This window comes from Syngnathus floridae, chromosome 17 (assembly GCF_059516105.1).
Source record: "Syngnathus floridae isolate MCC-2025c chromosome 17, RoL_Sflo_1.0, whole genome shotgun sequence".
In the NCBI taxonomy this organism is placed as follows: domain Eukaryota; kingdom Metazoa; phylum Chordata; class Actinopteri; order Syngnathiformes; family Syngnathidae; genus Syngnathus; species Syngnathus floridae.
In genome coordinates, this window is record NC_142429.1 from 9,783,935 (window position 1) to 9,805,316 (window position 21,382).

Genomic DNA, 21,382 nt, shown 5'->3' on the forward strand with positions numbered 1-21,382 from the left:
GCAAGTTATAAAACACAAGGAGCAATATTTTTAAGTATATTTATAAGAATTATAGCTGCTTAATTTAAAAGGGGCGAGTGTACATATATTATTGAACTTTTACATTCAAATATTCCAGTTTATAGCCATTGGCCAGTTTCCATCTATCTGTTGAGTGTCGCTATTGAAAGTTGTAATACCAATGTTAACCACAAGACGGCAGCCATATTTGAAGAACACCCCAACTCGTAAGACTGTAATGGTGAAGAAGATAGTGTCATGGCCGACACAACGTCAAAACTAGAAGTCCGTAATAGTGTATTTTTTTCCTTCCACAGCGTTGGTAATTCGTTTGAAGTGCGTAAGGATTTTGTAAATTTGTGCCTCCCTCAAACCAAAAAGCTGGATATATTCAACGCCTAATAGTTCAATGCTATGGTGGCTTAATTGGACAAGCAACTGTTGTGGCGGACTCGCCTTGCGGAGGAGATGAATCCAGGACCAAACTTAAAGCCCTGAACTGAGTGAGTGAGCTAATTTATTCATTTTGTGATTTGAGTATTAATGCAGAAAAAAAACGTATGGTGGTTTAATATTAAAATTTTTAAGTGTCTAGATTTTTGTGCTCTAATTAAATGTTCCGCACTTAATGTTGGTTTGCTGTTCAGCGGTCTTGTAGGTCATCTTTGAATGTGTATTTTTATGCACTAACCCAAAATATTTTTCATTAATTGCAATTTTTTTGTTCATATATATCAGCTTTGAGTCAAGTAACCGTCAGACAAGGTCATTATTTTGTCTGGTGTTGCTGTGAGGTTATTAAAATGTAAAATCGATAGAATGCAATATGTTGAGCATATTTTATAGTGTTGTTGCTTTTCCTGCACCATACGGACATTTTTTTTTTTATCACCACTTTGAGATTGACTGTTATCGCCCCTGAGTCCTTGTTGTGTGTAAATAATGCCCCCTGGTGGTTTGACTGCAAAATGACATCCTGTTGCATGAGTTAAGGTTGTTTGAGAAAGTAGTTGGCTGTTTGTGTACCATCTGCACGGTTTGTTTAGATTTGTTTGATTTTTAAGGAAAAGAAAGCAACTTTATATATTAAGAAACATTTATTGACAACAAGAACATCTCTATACATTTATGCGCCCAGAAACTCTAGCGGAACTTTGAATATGATGATGGATGGTGGCTGAGGAATCTAACCATGTCCTTGCCTGCTCTTCCAGCTATTGCTTTGCTAATGTCCTCTGATTGACAGCTCAGCACAATATGCGTTTGCAATAGCTTCTTGAATCATGACAAGCAATGACAGAATTATTTACAGTATTATTAGTACCTTTATATACTCGTACGACATCCCTAAACTGTCTTACTAGTATATATTTTAATTGAAAAAAAATCATCACACTGTATTTACAATTAAGCAATATATGAAGTCTTTTTTTTTTCTTCTCCCAAGTCAAGCAGCATTCATTTGTGTTCATGTGCAGAATTTAAATTCGTCCGTAATATTCATCATATGGCTCTCCGTAGTTGGTGGTCTGAGGGCGAGGGATGCTATAGTCTTTATTGGGGTCAATGTCCTGCAAAGCACACACACACACACACACACACACACACACACACACACACACGTGCACACACACAACCTCAATTCAATTGCGGTAACACTCTTGATAAACTATGCTGTCAGGAAGCATACAGTGTGACTTAACAAAGGAAAGGTCACAGCGTGCAATTAAATACGAGATGGTTAATCCTGACAGTTCATTACTCACGGTCATAGAGAATCCCGACTCGTAGGGCGATCGCAGTTTCGAATCGTGTCGCCTGCCTGAAGGGAGAAACGTCATACTGTCATTTGTTACTCACTTAAACGTGATAGCTGAGATTGTAGAAATGCTCATTATACTGCAGCATATTTTTAATAATTAAAGCTAATTATTTCTGACACACATGACGATTACCACAGTGTAGCGCCAACTAGAGGCAAAAAGGATACACTCAATGTCAGATTGTTTTAAGTATCGGTGACTGGTATCGGAGAGCACCCGATACCTTGAAATAAGGCCAGTCTGATATTGTTACTTGGCCCATCCGTATTCAATTCCATTGTGGTTAAGTGGAAGCGGTGGAATGGTCTCACCTCTTCGGTTTTCCGGATCGTTCTCGAAGCTTCCGTTTTCTGCTCCCGCCTTCGGACTGTTCAATCCCGGGATGTCAGCGCTGGGGCTGGTCCAGCCGGCAAAGCTCAGAGGCACCTCTTTGGATTTGGCCTCCCCCCTGCACAGGAAGGCAACTTGCGACAAGCCGTGTCCAATCAACAACACCCATCCGTTGGCGACCAGTGCCACGGCCAGCACCGGGTCATCCCACTGCGGCCGACGTTTCAGCTTGACGTTCCCTCTGGTGAGCATTACGATCCACACCACCCAGATGGCGGCGGAGAGCAAGAGCGTGAGGAAGAGGAGCACGGCCTGTTGCCGGCTCTGCTGGTGGACGGCGCCGGCGTAGGTGTAGCTGTACGTGAAGCAGGACCGACACAAGAAGTGCAAGGAGAGGATCACGCCGATGGCCAGGAGGCACAGGACGTAGATCTGCAGCATGACAAACTCATCCTGGCTGTACTCGCACGGCTTCTCATCCCGCACCAAGACCAGTATGAGCCACTCTGTGGCGATGATCACCTGCACGATGAAAAGACCCAAAGCCATGGCGGGCTCGCCCCAACCTCGAGGGGCCGCAAAGCCCAGGAGAGCGAGGCCGCGAGCCAGCAAGCAGGAGAAGGCCAAGGCGAAGAAGACGCCGAACAGGAAGAGCCTGGTGGGGCACGTCTCAGGGCCGAGCTGGATGATGAAGGGGAAGGTGATGGCAAAGATGCCACCAGTGGCCAACAAGAACATGGACATGCAGGCCACCGTTCCTCCTATGTGGCTGCGTTGCTGCCGTAAGGAGATGCAAATCCACAGGGACCAGATATGGAGGCCCAGCAGGAGGAACATACTGAAGAGGAAGCCGGCAGAGGCCAGGGTCTCCAGAATGATGCCCCACATGGCTCTGCGGTCACACAAGTACCTATAGGCAGGTTCTAGTCCTGGGCGGCAGCCCGGAATAGCCTTGGTGGAGTTTGCCGAAGAACTCCCATTGATGATGTTGCTTGTTGCCGATGACTGAGATGAACATGTGAAAGGGATGTGGAGGAGGAAGAGGAGTGGAAAGGCCAACTTGTGATCTTCAGGTGAAAAGGCTGGACTCATTTTGGAAGTGCACACCAGGAATTTGGTTCCTCCTTATGTGTCCTTGAATATGTGAAAAACAAACGTTGTTGAGACAAAATGGCCGCTCAGTGTATTTACATCAGCAACTATTGCGTTTTTCTTTTTTCCTTTTTTCAATTAACTCAATCCAAAGCAACAGCTCAGAACTTGAAGGAAAAGAAAAAAGCCTCTAAACTCAAGAAAGCCCAGCTCGCAATCTCCTCCTTGTTCATTCCCAAAGGCGTTTGATGGGTTTCTCCCACATCAAAGTCGTTAAAGCGTGATGTCATTGACCTTTGGGGCACCAAATGAGCCGCTCCCGCTTTGAATTAATCGTGCGCTGTCCAATCGATTCATTTATTGATTCACAAAGAGGTGTGTCTCATTGTCATCACGCCGACTTGGCGCGGTAGACGACTTGACAGTTGAGTGGAAAGAAAACATAAACATGTCCGAACAAGGAAAAGAGGTTTGAGCGAGGGCCACGACACGGGATTACGCCCGTTTCGTGTGAGAACGGAAAACGAACTCTATTGACTCGCCTCCAAAATGAGACAGCGGGGTGAGTCAATGAAATTTGTTTTGCAGTGCAGTGAAAGATAAGTCGGTAGAGGAGTATCACTTCCCGCTGGCACATAAGGCAGCCATTGTTTCATTGGCATATTTAAATAATGTCTTTATTTGCATCAACGGTGGATTGATATGAACCAGTTTGATCAGGCCATTGTTTTTTTTTTGGATTGTGAAAAAGAAAATGGGATGGGTTGAATCCAAGTTAATGAAAAAAATCGATTTTTTTATAGCGTCTGACCACATTTGGGGGGTCAGTAAACCCCCCCAAAATGGTCGCCAGTCAATCCCAGGCCACACGTGGACAAACGACCATTCACATATGTTTGTTAGTAACCACGGTAAAAACACACAAACATCATCGCCAAGTCCGACCTCAACAAATGTTTATGATGTGTTGATCAAAGATGATTATCCGTATATACGGAATTGTATATTTGAATTTCAATTTATGCTGAAATAGCAAAACTGGCACTTACCACAAATCCTTAGCACAGACTCAGTTTTGTCGCGACACTCACCGCTGATGCATGGATGGACTCGATGTGTAGCCACGTGGACGTCTCCTGCATCCCTTCTCACACTTTCCTACCTTCTATAGGTGGGGTTCACACACCTGAACGACACACACACACAAAGGGAGAGTTTACTCCTCCCTAGTTTTCCTGCTCCCCCACAGGAATTTGAATCATGCTTGCCGATAACTGCGCTCTCTCTAGACCAAGTGGAATTCCACAAGCATGATTCTGCTCTCGACCTGACCAAAGAGCGGGGACAGGGGGGACTGAGTTGTCGCCATGGTTACGCTGTCACGACAGCAACAATAGCTGAGAGTGATGAAATTAGCTGGAGGGTCTCTGCTGTGTCAATAAATGAGAGCTGTTCTTTTCGGGCAAGCCCATACGTAAGCTTTTAACTCGTGTTAAGACAAGTCGGGATGTTAGCGGGTGTGTCCTCGTCAATCCTAGCTTCATCCAAATTCGTTCAATCGTATACAGAACTAGCGTGTAACACCGTAAATAGCTTTTGGGGTTGTTTCTAACTATTTACGACTTCTATTTTTATCATCCCTTTATTGTGTCGCTCTTTTTCCTGACGCGTTCCCAAAACAGTTGAGTTCTTTGATCCGGAGGGCTGAGCTTTATTTTGAAAAGCAAACGTAACCATAGCAACGCAAATGTGGGAAAGTTTGCTTTTGATTACTCACTGAAGTTGCCATGTTGTTTTAGTGATTAATTACAGTTAAGACCTTGAAAAGACATGACGCAGACTGAGGCTTTGGGGGGCATTTATGTTTTATATTCATATTTATTTATAGTACATTATTTTTTATATTTATATATATTTAGGTATATATATTTTCTTTACTTAGTATAAGACTTTTTTTCCTGTGTTGTAGTATATTTGCTCCACTTTGTATGCACCAGTAATTGTTTTAAAGTGCTCTATAAATAACAAGAAAAGAACATAGTGAGTTGTGTAAAGAAAGCAATTTAATGCAACTATTCGGACAAGTAGTTCACTTGCAGTGTTGATCGTCTCTATAGCGGAAGGAAGAGAACATCTGAAGGTGCATTGCAATGTTCACCGCTACAGCGTCCTGCATACTCTCCATGATGGTTACAGTGAAGTCGCACAACGCAGCAATAGCAAAGGAATAAAAAAAGGGAACCACAGGAGATACGTTACAAAGTATTTACATTCGATTCAACCGCTAGAAGCAAATCAAGCTAGTTTTTCTTCGGGTTCTTTGGCAAGGGTTGGGGTGGGTGGGCCGCTGTAATACATGGAAGATCAGATCGGAAAAGGGAGCGTGAAATGTTCTCGTCAATCTTTCAAGCGTATTATATACTGTAAACAGTATGATATGTATAATCATATATAAAAAAATGAATAAGAGCATGATTAAGCTCCCTCTCCACTCAGTGGAGCGAGGCCGGAGGTAGATGACGAGAAGGGCATTAAGGGGGACGCCCGGCCGCCTTATCCCGACGAGCCGAGCCGAGAAGCGACGGAGGGAGGGAAGAGAGCGGCTTTAAATGATGCCGTATTTGGCCAAGTCGCTGAGCTCCATGTCGCCAAAGGCTTCCCATGGGCACACGACTGTGATGTCTGTGCCGAGACCCTCCATGCCGGGGATGTCGTCACCGAAGCTGCAAATGAGGGACACGTTAGCGGGAATGCTTCTCTTTCTGTTGTATTTAACTTTAACTCAGTCGATAGACGTCAAGTTGGCAGTGAATGAATGAGTTAAAGGGCAAGATGGAATGAATTTTGTATTTACCCCTTCTGGCCTGGTTTGGGGGCCTTGCTCTTGAATGTACGAGTTTGCCTCTGCTTGAATTTGGGCGGGCCTTTCTTGGGTGTAGTTGGGCCAGTGTTTCCGCCAGGGGCCAGGGCGCTTCCTGCCGGTGGGCCGCCGTTCATTGTTCTCTAAAAAAAAAAAAAATCAAAAGATCAGGTCTCGTGGCTTCTTCTCTTTCTGCCTGCTGCCCTGCTGCTAATAATCCTGTTAGCGTCTCTGCACTAATCTGCACAGATTATGCAGATGGGTTTAAACTACCAGATTTGCTCTAATCCCCCCTTTTGATCCACTGCAAACTAATTGCCCTTCCTCGATAACAAGGATGCAGACCGTCCGCTTCGTTAACCGCACAATTTACGATTTCACGTCAACATATGATAATTTGGATTCATTTATGATTGCAGTGTTAAATCCCTTTTTATTGGTTATGTAACACAGCACACACACGAGTCACTTCAGCTTCTAGATGATGTGAAGATGGAGTGATTGAAGAGCCATCTGTTGCTCAGGTCAATCCTATTCCATGTTTGCCTTGCTAAATTATCGCTACCAATTAAACGATATATATATTACAAATTGTACCAATCTAGGTTGAGCAAGTTCAAAAGCATCATTGTTAGTCCTCACCTGTTGGAAATATCCCAAGAGGCCACCACTGATCTCTCCTCCTCCTTCTCCTGCTTCTGTCTGTGACATTTGCTATCGGCGCCGTGCTTTTATATCTTCATCACTAATCCCTTCAGACACTTCTTTCCAGTCACGTGGTCCCCTAAGGTCATTTTATCTCCTGCGGCACTCCCTCGGGCCTTGCTGTGTGCATACACAAGTCAGAGGTCAATCTGGAAGGATTCCATCAGGTTGATCCTTCTAAAACCTCAGTGCGCTTGACAAGAGATTTATGGAGAGGAGGTGGGGGAGAAGAAGCTTCTGGTCGCGTTTCTGCTCCATGTGTTCGATTGAGCTCCCATGTGCTCGGATGAGCTCCCATGTGCTTGTTGTTGTTCATTTCTGACCTTCCACATGTGAAGAAATATTTGGGTTTACGCTTAATTGACTTCATAACAACACAACAATCTAATTAAAAGACACATTGACGTTTCTGACGTCTTTAGTGGAAGTTATATTTTTGTGTGACAACTCGAATAAATAGTTTGACTTTTCAAATTAAAATATCAATATTTATACCGTATGGACAATGTTGAGGGAATTATCGAAACATATTACCCGTGTATGTTCATAGAGGAAAATATGCTGTCAAAAAAAAAAAAACTCTGGACTTACATTTTTAGATATTTTTTATTTTTTTTACCTGGTTGTCTGCTCCCAAACGAGGCCAAGACAATGGCTAAGCCTCTTTATCTTCATGTAGGGCGCAGAGCGGAAAGCATTGCCCTCTTTAACACTAGCACACGCCTCGACATGTGCTAACTGGATCTTCATTCTAAAGGTCAGGAGCCAGGAAGCACCACTTCTTCATATCTAGTAGACACAGGGAATGCAAATATACTTATCCTGCATAAAGAAATATTAAATTTGAAATTGTGTGGATGCTTAGTTAGTGGCGATAGGAAATAATAAATACTGTAGTTCATGTTTTAATACTGTATTTGGTGACTATTAATCATATATGCCGTGTCGGGGTCTCTGTTGTAGGTCAATAGGTCAGTCGCACAAACACGCTAATACTTTTAATTACCGCTAGATTAACGCGGGCGCCTGGCAACAGGAAAATAGCACAAGAGGACCTACCCTGGTCTGTTTTTTCATGTTTTTTTTTTTTTTAAATTTGTTATTTATTTATTTTTTATTTATTGATTACTTGCGGGATCTTATTTTTTTTATTATGTCTATGTGTGAGGCAGCAAGAAGTCCCGGTCAGCTCTGAACAACAAGTACAGAATGTTCATTCAAGAAGTTTCTCAATATGAGTGTGTGAACGCAAACAAACATTTTATCTGTGGAATGCACTGAGGTTCCGACTGACGCCTTAAAAAAAAAAATGCTTGCCTTTTAATGGTGTGTGAACATATTATGGTGCATCTGAAGTACCGGACTCTCATTTTATGGCACATAAATATTTTGAAATGACTAACTCTCTCAGACATGAAAGTCTTGGATTTTACCACAAAACATTTGATGATAAACACGCATAATCTCATAGTATTTATAGAATGCTGGACTCTTACACAGGCACATGTTTATAATTTCCTTTACATGATATCAAGCTTATGGTTAGGTACTTGCATCCAACGCTTTGCTTCCTTGAAACCTACTTAGACAAACAAGAAGGTGGTCTTGGAGCCATCTGGAGCAAAGAGCTCAAGAGCTCAGACTGTCTGCTCTGAGTTTGAATTATTGCGCTGGACACTTGAGAGAGTTCGTTTAGCGTCATGCAACCTTGTTTCAAAATTTCTTGGCCTCCTTGAATGCAATACAAAAAGCACTATACAGGAACCCAGTCAACAAATTATGCCTGAATTTGTCAAGCTTTTTATTATTCTGCTTGTACTGGGCTTTGTTGTATTGATTGTACCTAATTTAAAAAAATAAATAAAAAATAGGCCCATGAGTGCTTATCAAGTACCACGTCGACCTTTCATATTATTACACCGCCGTCAATTTTTTCTGTAATATCCCACGTTGTGGCCATTCTGCACGACAATATATTATTCATAAACAGACCATTGTTGTCTTTGCATTTGCATACAAACGAGATATTAAAATGCCAGCCAAAATCCTTGCCTGAGGACATAAAGCTTTTTTGTACATGTTCAGCGCATACTCACCTTTAAATTCAATCACATCAATTATTGAAATGCAATTTGGATTTTTTTTTCTTACTGAAAGAAACAAATTAGGAATTTCTTTGCTGCTCTGCCAAGTGCACAATGTTTTATCAGTTCAGCTTGAACATTCAATTATTGTAATGTCTTTTTGGGTTGAATCTATTATAAAAATTTCCAAATTTGCTTAATATGCAGTTGATAATAATTAATTTCAGGACATCTATGCATTGATTTGGTGCGGCTACTTTTGCTTTCACAACACCTTCTGTGTTAAATCACTTAATAAGATTTCTTAACCATTGTAAGGGCTCAGTTAGGTTTACATTTGGAAGTTGTGCTTTTTCCTTTGTGTGTCAGAGTGATGTAAGAGTTTTACGGAGCCTGGGATTGCCCTGAATCTCATTGTGTTGTCGTCATGAGTGGCTCGTCAAACATTTTCCACTACTGTTAAGACCTTAGTGGCCTTTGTTGCGTCAATGTTTGCTCTGTCAACTATGTGGCAAAATTAGCATTCCATGAAAAGCTGATTTAGAGAATGTATTTATTCAGGCAAGGCAATTTATACATTTAGATTATTTAACGTGAAATCAAGACACTATTGTTTTATGTGCAATCCATTAAAAAGCAAAATTATGCATTTTGAATTTAAGGTGTCTTTTCCTTGGGGGTAAAAATCCATGTTGCTTTTGCTAAATTATTCAAATAAAATAATTTATGATCCCTCCCGAAATCACCCTTTTTAATCTCCTGAATAAATTATTACTGTGTAAAAAATATCAAGTTTTAGTTCAAGCTATCAAACTGTTTTTTTTTTTGGGGGGGGGATAAATTATCTCAGGTCAAGTCTTAACTGCATCCAAGTGGAAAAAAATAAAATGAGAACCTTCCTCCAGGTCTGTAGCTACTTTCCCATTCTGAGCTGAATTATATTATGTGCATATTTTTTTCTTGTCGTATGTCATTCGCTGTTTGAATATATTCATGAATGCATACATTACTGTGTTTCAGAATGCACAGGTTAGAAATATTCTTCACTCTAGCATTCACTACAAAGATAAAAAAGTAAATAATTCAAACATTTTGGCTTTTTTTAATTGTCAGTTGCTTCATTCTTGTAGTAAATGGATCATTTTTGGAACAAACTGTGCTGTACACAAATTATGTTCTGAGTAGTGTGTGGGAACTGTAATCTAGGTTTTGGATCCCATTAGAATTAACCAAGCGCTCTTACTAGATTGGAGTGGCGAGCGTTCTCATCTCAGAGGGGGAGACTAATTGGATATTCCTAAATCAGGGAGCATGACATTTGTCATGAGGAAAAAAAAAAAAAACAGCAGTGCGGAGGAGGAACTTGCTTCAACTGGCACCAAAGCAATGGAAACACACTTGACTGCAATTAGTGGAGGCCAGTGATGACATAAACAAACAAGCCACAACATTCGGACTACAATTTCCAATGCATCAAATGGTCTGCATTTATTCATGCATTATTAAAAAAACGTCCATGTGAGACAACAGGAATTAGCATTTGAATTAGATTTTTTTTTTTTCAGCCTTTGAGGGGCGCGGCTTAGTGAGTCAGCCAAAACATGACCAATTTATTAATTTACCTGAGCCCAATGTGGGCAACCAGTATAAAAAAAGTATGTTTAATTCATTTTCCAGCATGCGGATAGTTTTAAAGTTTTTTCCGAGTCCGGTGAATATGTAAATCACATCAACATTGCTTGCGAATCATTCCACGACACAGCAAGCCCACATCGAGGCAGCCGAAGGGGAAAAGAAAAATGGGAACGCTGCAGATAAAGAATGGATTAATGGCGCACGGAGGCAGTGGAGAAAGCGAGAGGGGATTAAAGAAAGCGAGCAAGTCGAGTTAGAGGGGAGAAGTGAGTAAGCAAAAGGTTATTCGCTGTGACAAGTGCTCAGAGGCTTTGCAGAGGTCCCACTGAGGAACATTTTCAGCTTTGGGGATGACTTTGAGGCGTCCGTGGAAGGAAGCGGTCACCTTTCTTTCTATTATTCACTCTGTCCCTTCCATTTTGCTATTTTTAGGGCATTACTGCAGCAGCAGGGTTTGTTTTGCTCTTTTGGCGCGCGTGCGAGTTCCCATTAGTCGTAATGTACTCATTACTACGTAACACAATACTCAAGCAGCCACTAAAGCCCCAGAAGCCAATGATTGCACATCTAATGTAATGTTGTGACTCCAGGCTATAAACACCATCACGCAGCGCGAGAGAGCAGGAGCTCATTTGTGGGGACATTTGTGAGTTTAGTTTTTAAATGTAAATAAATGAAACACTTTTAGCACTGATATATACAGTGAATTCCTGCAAAGTCCAAATTGGGCTATTGGGATGACTTTGTTTCTTTTCTATCCAGATATAGTCGTGATAGCAGCAGGCCATGCAAGAGTTTTTGGAAATGAAGACAATCACTTCCCAGTCGCACGTGGGACCTAGCTGCAATTTCAATATTCCCATTCCCGCTGGTGTCATTTAAAGCAACACAGTGGCCGAGCAAATTCTGAGAGAGTGAGGGAGATTGGAGGGTGACTAGGAAAAAGATGACGAAAGAAAAAAAGGGAATGAGCAATACAGAGCAGATATCAAGCAAAGGAAATTCAATCTTTACAAGTGAGCAGAGAAAAGAGCAATGGAAGATGAGGTAATAGCACTTTGCACTGCTGCCCATTTTGCCCCGTCTGTCGGAGCAAATATCTCATTACGAGTCCTGGCTGGCAGCTCTCAGGCAGTCAGCAAGAGGTCAGGAAAGCTCCAGATAGAAACGCAGTCAGCAGTGAGACTCTCATCCACACTCGCAGCACTCAGTGTGTGCTCAAGAGTCTTCAGAAAGCATCCATCCATGAAGAGATTGCTTTCTTGGAGATAATTGTTGGAATGTTATAAAGTGTGCAAAATATGAAGGTCACTGTGCTAAAAAAAATTGATTAAAAAAAAAAATAATAATAATTAAAACAAATAATGTCCTCATCTGATGTATTTAATTCAAGCAATAAATAAATAAATAAATTTGTAATACAATAAACAGTATTTATATTTCCAAAAATTCCCCAAAATTTGACTATGGTTTATCACCAGCAGGTGGCAGATTAGCGTCACAGTGTGGCCTAGTAGGCAGGCTTTCCTAGACCAGTTTCTAAGTCCAAGTCTGTGGCGGTGGGGGCAAAAGAGGACACGTCAGTGGGGCTTCCACACTGCCATGCACTTGATGACACTTGAACATCGTGCAAACATTGTGCCGCAGGCAGCTAGGAATATCAAATGTGGTTTTGGGAGCTGGTGGTGTGGACTTCCACTTGTCTGCACCACTTGATTCGGGCGGTTCAGAAAATGGATGGATGGATGGATGGATTCACAGAAATGGGATTTACTGGTAAAACCTGAGACAATTGTTTCTGCGCAACATATCTGTACAATTCTAGGCATTTAAAGGCCAAGGAGGAAAAAAAGAATGATGAAGATTTCACAATAGATCCACAGTTGAATTTGGGTGAAAGGTGGAGTCCATTCTGGATTGGTCACCGGTCAATCCCAGAGCACATAAGGACAAACAATTATTCGATACATGTTGCAGTCTATATTCTAGCCGCCAGGGGCGGATGTATTGTAATAGGATAAAGGGCTGCGGTCCACCCCAAAATCATAAAGAATCCCAAAATGCCCTTATCACCTTTAACAGGTGTTCAATTTTAACTAAAAAAAAATAAAAATAAATTAATTAATAAATACTTAAATAAAAAAATAGCTAAAATATCAGATTTATAATTGCCTGCTTGATTATTTTTAGCATGTCTAATAAAGTTGGACGAGTTCAAAGTGGTCTGAGGGAAAAAAAAAATTGGAGTCCCGATGACGTGTCGTCATTCACAGCATGCAAATCGTCAACATACATTCTATGCATTTTCTATCGCACTTGTCCTCATCAAGGTCACGCATGAACATAAACGCCAAAATCCAAGACATAATAAAATTCAGCGGCCCGGTCACTGTCGTGTAAATCTCTTTATTTTAGTAGCAAGACTCAGTTTAGACTGGTTTAGAACAAGAAAAGCCATCCTACACCCCCACACATCCCCACACACTCCCCCACAAAAACCGCTCATTTTATTCCGAGCTGTCTGGTATGCACAGTTAAGGGTTAGCTGGCATTTTGCAAGCGGCGGTTTGGGTTAGACCTCAGCAGATGAACGTACGGCAATATAAAGTTCTTGAACAGTCTTGTAAAGCATGTGTGCATTTGTGTAAATGCGTTTGCAGGTGTCAGGGCCTCGTGTCGCTCGTTGCCTGCCTGCCTGCCTTGCCTGCGTGTCATCGGTCAGCTGCAGTCCATGCGCTTAGCCTGTTGTGTTAGCGGCCAGCAAATCTGTGATTACCGCCACCGCTTTTGACAACCACAATATGAAAAAGACTGAGCGAGAAGACGTTTCAAAACGATAGTTCAAGGCAAAGCAATAGACTTGATGATCCCGATCCAGAACAAGTCATCAAACAGAGTGACAAGTGGAAATTTGAGTGGCAGAGCATAAATTGTATCCTAAGACCAGAATTACAAATTAAGTTTGGCTCACATTGTTTCAAACGTGGGTTTTTTTTTCCCATTCAAACTTAACGACCTACTTTGATTCCTTATCTGGCTGTGCCGAGTCAGCTCAAAGCCGCACTGTAGGTTTAAGTTTAGTTTACCAAAAGCATGTGATGTCCAGTCCAAAATGGCGGATAATGAGCAGTGATGCATAGCCAAGACAAAAGGAGCGCAGCAACTGCATCGTTTGCTTGCAGATTTGGGATAAGCAAACAATAAGATTATAGAAAGATGGAGGAAGAAAAAAAAGTTTGCGAGGGAAGTCCTCCAAAATATAATGCACCTAAGTATCACATAAAACACGGACCACGCGAGTGATTTTAGGCCTCATGAATATACGAGAAAGTGTTGAAACGCACTTTCATTTAATAATTGAATTTTCAGACTTTGGGATGGCGAAAGAATTTTTTTCTACAGTTAGCACATCTCCATTTTTTTGGACTTCAATAAAATGTGGCTAATCAATATGATATATGGTGTAAATATAAATTTTTTAGAAGAAAATATAACTTTTATTGTGCAAGTATATTGAGTATAAAAATGCCCTCAAAAGGTTTTCATGGTTTGTGAATAAAAAAATATTGTAGTCTCTTGAAGTAAACCTTAATCTTAAAGTGGAAGTCGAGTCAAAAGGTATTTTAATTAAGGATTAAGAATAATCCCCTAGTTTTCAGACACCCAATGAGGCAAACATGTTATGCAGTGTCGCCCCCTGCTGGTGACTGAAACTGACGCCAAAGTGCTACATTATCTGTTTACATGTGTTGCTCCACCGCTGCATTCAAGTCAGCTGAGTCAATTACTATACTTCCAATGTCCCCCAAATAACTACAATATTTGTGTACCAATTGTGTAATCGGCCCAAAAGTATTGTGCCCCCCTCCCTACCTGGCACCTACGCCGCAGTCTGTGGCCGTTTGTTTATGAATGATTTCTGATGCTGTACTTTGTGAATGTTTACAAGCGTGTGTGACATTCCGAGCCGGCTAGGTGGGTGCAGCCTCGCGTATGCTGCAGCTCACGTTGTTAGAGTTGGCCGTACAGAAGAGAAGTCAGGCACCAAGGTAAATAGAAGGTACCACAAAAAAATAGGAAAAAAAACTTGGATGGTGCAGTTCTGTGAATTTTCAGCTAAGCTATGCGGCAACAGGACGGCAAACATTCTCACGTACACACGCATGTCCCAACGTCAATGTTGTCCTCGGGAGGGTCAAGGGTGAGCCGCAGCCGATCCATCCCGACTTCTGCAGAGAGACACTTTACTCATTTGACATGCAGCGTTTTCGATGGTAAACAATATACTTTGTGTGAAATTCTTCGTTTAATTTTAGCCAGTGATATTTTAGGGTTTCCTTTGTCCTGGAATGGCCTCAGAAAAGCAAACAAAAACAAGTATGTTTTTAAGACAAAGAAAGGGTTTATTATGCAAAACGTCAGCAAGACAGTTTGAATTTATGAATTTTTAATGCCCTGTGTATTTTGGTATTTCAAAATGTAGTTTGAAAACATTTTCTTTTGCAACTGCACTTTGGCATGGTGGAAAATAAAACGTTTTGATGCAATATCACTCATTTTTATTGCACTATATCTCCACCAAAATCGATTGGAATTTGATTTTTCTTCTCTAAAATATTTGTATTTATTTAAAATTATTCTAACAGAATTTGATCTTAACTACTAATTATTTTTATTTAGATCAAATTGTATACATTGAGAGGCACTGCATTTTTTTCTGAAATAACCTTGATTGACACTTTGAAGACGTGTTAAATGTCCTGGTGGGACCTTCAAATTAGGGCAAAGTGTGAAAAGAACAATCTAGCACTTGTGGCATTGTGGATTCATGCACAAGGAAGTCAATAAAAAAAAATTAAAAAAAACACTTCCAAGTCACACAATGTGAACAATTTTAGGGTTATATGTTCGACATCCATCTGGATCCCACACACTCAATCTTGTGAAACCTCATAAAAGAATAACTCCAAATTCATCCTTATACGATTCTTTTGTGTGAGTGCAATCTATTTCCTAACTGGGATTATATGTTTTTTTTATGTGATGGCCTATTTCTGCAAGAGGTTGGCTGCAAGAGTTTGTTTACAAGGTTAGAAGCGACAGGGAAGCATCCAAGCAGCTGCCTCGTCCCCCCCCCCCCCCCCCCCCCCCCCCCCCCCGGCACTCCACTTGACAATTTGAAAGATTTGCGACTACGAGGTGTTAGACAACCTCAGTACGTATCTTTGGCAGCCTTGAGTGGAACACAAAGTCTGCAAATTGGGGACGGTGATTGCGGTATTGATGAGCGCAAACATTTTAAATCATTTCTGACAACGCAGGGTTTTTCCTCCTTGTTTTTTCCCCAAATAAAACAACTTATCTTTTGAACCGTTCAAACCGTAGACCACTACACCCAATTTTAGCGACACATAAATGGATGAGCAAGCTCTTGGCAACATTAGTGATGAAAAAACTCCCTTTTTTCAAAGAGAAAGCAGAAGCTAAATCATATATTAGTCTTAGTGGAGTCAATTAAATATTCGTCATATTTTCAAAAGCTAATTCTTGATGTGTAAATGAAGCCTGCAACAAAAAACCTCCATATTTTTAAATACTTATAAAGTATAGTCTGACATCATAACAGCACAGCACTGTTTAATTCACCAATGAATAATCTAATTATTACAATGCACGTGTGTTCACGCCCACAACGGCGCAAACGCTCTTTTTTACCTCACCTTCTCAGCAATTCTAATGAAGATAAACTTTCCAGATAATTGAGTAACACATATACATACTTTTTATATATTTTATAACTCCCAGCTACAATATAGATATATAATTGCATTGCATTAAACGAAAATAAGACAAGTCAAATACAACATGTTGATGTTGACATACAGCCGGCAATATTTACAGCCGTGAGACAACGCAACCACCAAAAGGCTCCCAAAGGCGGACAGTGGTGCGTAACGTCTGTCCTTCATCCAGTCTGGCCCGGAACTTCCATCATGCTATGAACTGGCGCGCTCAGGCAACATGATGACATCACCACTTATTTTCATCGGCTATCTGAGTCACTCACTTTTTTCAGTGTTTTTGAATTCTTTTTTTTTTTTTTTTTGGGTGAATACCTGCAAAGAACATTTAAAAAAATAAGTGGTAAAAATAGCAGGCCAAAATGTCTCCATACATAGCAACTGTTGCGTAATTTTTGTGTTTGCTTGAACCAGCCAAGCACTTTGAGGTTCACCTGCTTGGCCACCTGAGGAAACAAGCCAGCCCAGACAAGTTGGATGATGTCTCTCTGTTTTTACAGACATTAGCAAAATATGCCCTAATATGTTGTGCTGTGAGCAATTTAAAAAGGGTGTTTGCGCCGTTGTGGGTGGTGACCACCTTTCTGCTCGCTAACCATAAGCTCACCTTTGCTCTTCTTGCAGAATGTAAAAGTATTAAATCGGCAATGATTTAAACAATTAGCCGAAAGAGTAGCAGTAAATTAATATGAATGCTTATGCTTGCTTGAGATCATCCGGATTACGTAAAAACTGGAACGTGGGCAGAGTGGAAAGTTCAGGAACACTCTGGTAGACAGCATAAGAAGATAAGAGTCCCAGCCAGTGATCGTGATAAAGATTTGGAAAGCAGCCTGTGCTCCAACAGCCAAACTCTGTAGGATGACTGTGAGGTGGCAACGAGGCTAGCGAACACTGAAGCGGCTTTGAAGGCCAGACGAGGCAGTGGGCGGGCTCAGAGGGATGCCCAGACGGTTTGCAAGGAACGGAAATGTCTGAGGAACACACTTGAAACGGACGGCTCTGCTCCGAATCTGCCCAGTTGACTGTGTGGGTGCAAGCTGTGGCTTATTGCTGGAGGCCAGGTGTGAGGCCTTGAAGGGGTGCAACCACGAGAAGCTGCAGGCCTCCTGGCTTGGCATCTATTGACTTGTTTTAAGGTTCCATCAAAATAAAAATATATGGAGAAAAAGTTGCATGCACAAACATACGTTTTCTATACTCCTCGTCTTGTTCACACTTGGTGTCATCTAGAGCAATGCATTATTCACTGGAGAATTAAGAAGAAGAAAAAAAGTTTGTTTTTACATAATCCGACAAAATAACAAACTGCAATGGAAAAAGAAACCACAGCAAACAAACAGCACAAAATTCTGAAAAAGTCATGACATAATTCCAATAAAAATAGATGTGTTTTTGTTTTTTTTACAATTGTGTACTGTTAGTCATGCGTGGGTGTGGAGGCCACCTCCCATTATTTCCAGTTGATTAATTCTCATTAATCTGACTGTCGCTTGGCTCTAAACAATCAATCAACCCACGCCTATGCTTTTAAATCAAAACTTAAACTGACGCTAACTAATTGAATTAAATGGGCCCAGCCTTTAATATGGCATAGGAAACTTAGATGTTGTTATTGCTTGTATAAGATATTTTTTTTTAAACGTCACTGAGGGCGACATAATTGGCAAACTTATTTTATTATTTTATTTATTTATTTATTTATTTTTCATTATTATTATGAAAACTTCGATCGATTCTCAGTACTTGCCCTTTTCCCCTCAGAAGAGTTGAACTTGGATATTCGATATTTTGACTGGGCAATGATCAACTCAGTGATTCCAGAGTCAACATATGAGTCAAAACACAACTCGAGCGATCCAAAATCATCTCGATCGGAGCCCCTCCTCATAAATTCTGCAACCTTTATCTCCATCCTAATGTTGATCTGGCCGTCTGCGTCTCCTTGGCATGGCCTGGGTCTCCTATTCTCGTTTGTTTACTGTTGGCAGCGCTCGGCTCTGGCTCAGCGATTCTCCTCGAGCCAAATGTGATTTGGCGTTACATAACTCTCAGATATACACCATAATCTTAACTCCTGCATCGACCTCAGCGTAATTGGACCGTTGAGATGTTGGTGCACTTGGCTGTGAAGCTACCGCAGAAACGTTTTGACACCTCCGACATGTTCACAAATAAGCAATAAATCAGTGAGATCTTTTTTTTTCCAAAACGAAGTGACGTTTGTGGTTTATTGACAATCACAGACATCAGTGCCAGTATGAGAACACATCGTTCCTTCATGAATGTAAAGGAACTTTTCCAAAATCCCCCCCCACCCACCTCCAAGTAGATCTTTGGTGGCTTGCTTTCTGAATCACTCCATCATCAAAAATTGCTGCCCATGCCTTCCCACATGTGAATTACGGGGCCTAAAAGTGGAGTGAGTGGTGACGAGTATAATTTGCTGTCGTGCTGTCGAGCGAATATTATCATATACCTGCGATGAGCCAGGTTTAATGTTCTTCTCGCCAGGCCGGCCTTCATTCTAACCTGCTTCTATTTTTTTTCTTCCCCCTCTGAGTGTTTTTCTTCCCAACTGTACTGGTGAATTATGGGAGTTGGGGAGCGAGTGAGCTAATACTCTGGTCTGAATAAATGATGGAAAAAAAAAAAGAGGGTTGATACATATGAGGAGGGAGGAGAGAGGGCAATTGGGGAGGGAGTCGGTGGGTGAAGTGAAAGGGTGGAGGGAGGAGAGGTAAGTATATAAGACTTGCTCTGAGGAATTAGGAATTATTCCTCAGGAAAAATAGACTGATATCGCCTCTCCATACTTAATCCAAGGTGAGTACATTACAGAATATATTTGAATTAATTCCCGGTCTTATTTGTGACTAATATTTTTCTTGCTGTTTTGGTATTTCTTTGTTTTTGTTGACTTTTTATATCAAGAAAATCCATTTCTGCTCCGCATTTTGTAATATTGCAAAATGAGTTTCAATTTTCCATTGAGGTGGACACATTTGAACTACAAGCAGACTTTTATGGAACCCGAAATTCACCTGTGAAGAATTAAATGACTGTTAAATTCCGCAAACACCGTTGTCAGCAATTCCAAACACACATGCGCAAACATGTGGTGTCTTTTTCAACCTTGGCCTGCAGACTTTGCTGTTTCTGTGCCCACTGTGGCTTTTTAAGTGAGGCCAAGATATGCTTGAGGGGTTGGTGTTATAAACATTCGGAGTGTGTGTAACCATCCCGTGGGTGGGTGGGTGTGCTCACTATCATGAAAGCATCTATTGACAGTGAAAAAGGGGAGGCTGCTGAAGCTTATCCAAATCCCAGAGAAGGAGGGAGGAAAAGCTCCTGCATGAGAATACAGGGAAAAAAAGAAGAAACACACAAATAATTTTCTTCGTACAGGAACTGCAGATTTCACTGAAACTCCTTGACGGACAAATCGACTGTACACGATGACTGTGTGTGTGTGTGCAAACTTTTTTTTTTTTTATTACCATAATCTATTTCTCCTCCAGTTGGTAGTGGCGGCGATAAACACCAAGTGCTGTTTTATGGTTCTTCCTCACAAATAGAATTTTGAACTCCAAAACCCTTCTTGTGGATTGGCTCTTGCTTTGAGGGTTTTCAGCCTGGTTTTTATAAATACAACTTAGGTTATATTTATGCCATTTAGACATTTCAACTGCGTGGGAAAAGAAGTTTATATATGATGCGTGCTATAGAATGCAGATACACTGGCAGAAGTTTTTGAGGGACGCTCTGAAGTCAGATCAAATCGATTACTGGTTAAAAAAAAAGCAATTGGAAAAGATTCTGACCCCCGTAAATAACATTTTCCTATGTTCCAGGCCAAGACAAGAGTCCCAAAGATGAGGAGCCTTCTTCAACTTCTTGCACTCTGTGCTCTGCTCTCACTGTGTGTCTCTCTTGACGGAAGGAGAACTGCCCGGTCAAATTCAGGTACGATACTCACCTCTTCACCGTATATCCACTAAGAATTTATAATTAATATTGTCCCATGTCTTTTCTAATAGACTCCAATGAAAGCACAGAATCCAGTGAAGGTAAATCAATGCTCAGAGGCTTAAAAATCAGTTGCATTTCACTCGTGCTGGAAATGAATTCAAAATGTTACTTCCAAAGCTTGTCCGACTTGAGTGAAATGTTATTTTTACCTTAAATGACAAACCTCGTGGTTTCAGATGTGTTTGTGGCTCCGAGACGAGCCAATTCCTTCATCACGCCACAGAGACACACCGTATACAATTTACCCAGAGGAAACGGTTACAACAGTTACTTTATGAGGTAACGAGCACATTAAGATCAGTGGCAGTCATTAAAGCAGGAAGGAAAGACTTGGAAAAAAAATAAAAATAACCCGCAACGCCTCTCTCCTCAGTCGGAGGGTAAAGACTCCTGCAGAGAGACGTGCGGAGACCTGCGAGGATTACTCTCCCTGCCGCTACTTCGCCTATCACCATGGTTACCAGGTGGCCTATCGGAGATACTTTGGGACCCGCGTTCCAGAGCCGAGTATTGGGAGCCGCGTTTCACAGCAGAGGAGACCATCTTCAGCTCGTCGATATTAAACACCCCCCCCCCGTGCACAAATAACAGTCAACCAACCAATGCAAAAATCTCCACGACATTCGGTTTCCAACAAACACATTTCAACAGGGACTTATTATATATGATTTAAATTATAATGATGGCCTCTTCTGGATGTGGTCATTATTTTTATGATGAATTCCCCCCCGTACATGACAACCCATCATTATTCACGCTTCATTGTTTGTATAAGTGGAGCAAGAACGGCTTTCTCCAACAATCACATCTTCCCGTCTTAAGATGTGCGCGTTCATGTTTTGCTCCTAATATATATATATATTAACCATTTACTCCTTTAACCGCACATCATCACTATTCATGATCCACCCGCAGCTCTGCTGTCAGTGAGAAAATAAAAATATTTTATTTTATGCACGTCTTCATCTTCTTTTGGCCTTTTCATTGGAGTATAAAAGGACTGCGACAGATTATTGCTAT

General features: G+C 41.2%; 3 protein-coding genes across 4 annotated transcripts; 1 reads left to right on the plus strand and 2 right to left on the minus strand.

Annotated features, from left to right (window-relative positions):
* Positions 1 to 246: 246 nt before the first annotated feature.
* Positions 247 to 21,315, plus strand: mgp (matrix Gla protein). Of its 2 annotated transcripts, none has more exons than XM_088358553.1 (5): positions 247 to 503; positions 20,185 to 20,296; positions 20,371 to 20,400; positions 20,539 to 20,641; positions 20,736 to 21,315. In XM_088358553.1, the coding sequence occupies exons 2-5, from the start codon at positions 20,206 to 20,208 to the stop codon at positions 20,923 to 20,925; spliced, it is 414 nt and encodes a 137-aa protein (XP_088214679.1). In that variant the 5' UTR covers positions 247 to 503; positions 20,185 to 20,205; the 3' UTR covers positions 20,926 to 21,315. The 2 variants fall into 2 exon arrangements, with proteins under 2 accessions (XP_088214679.1, XP_088214678.1); XM_088358552.1 differs by lacking the exon at positions 247 to 503 and adding an exon at positions 19,018 to 19,156.
* On the minus strand, positions 1,079 to 4,890 carry LOC148384369 (G protein-coupled receptor family C group 5 member D). The gene is made up of 4 exons (XM_088358303.1): positions 4,295 to 4,890; positions 2,135 to 3,287; positions 1,767 to 1,822; positions 1,079 to 1,571 (listed from the first exon to the last, which is right to left on the minus strand). The coding sequence occupies exons 2-4, from the start codon at positions 3,243 to 3,245 to the stop codon at positions 1,482 to 1,484; spliced, it is 1,257 nt and encodes a 418-aa protein (XP_088214429.1). The 5' UTR covers positions 3,246 to 3,287; positions 4,295 to 4,890; the 3' UTR covers positions 1,079 to 1,481.
* On the minus strand, positions 5,291 to 6,910 carry pde6hb (phosphodiesterase 6H, cGMP-specific, cone, gamma, paralog b). Its single transcript, XM_088358304.1, has 3 exons — positions 6,748 to 6,910; positions 6,100 to 6,248; positions 5,291 to 5,968 (listed from the first exon to the last, which is right to left on the minus strand). Exons 1-3 carry the CDS (start codon positions 6,814 to 6,816, stop codon positions 5,851 to 5,853), a joined length of 336 nt encoding a protein of 111 aa, XP_088214430.1. The 5' UTR covers positions 6,817 to 6,910; the 3' UTR covers positions 5,291 to 5,850.
* Positions 21,316 to 21,382: the final 67 nt, after the last annotated feature.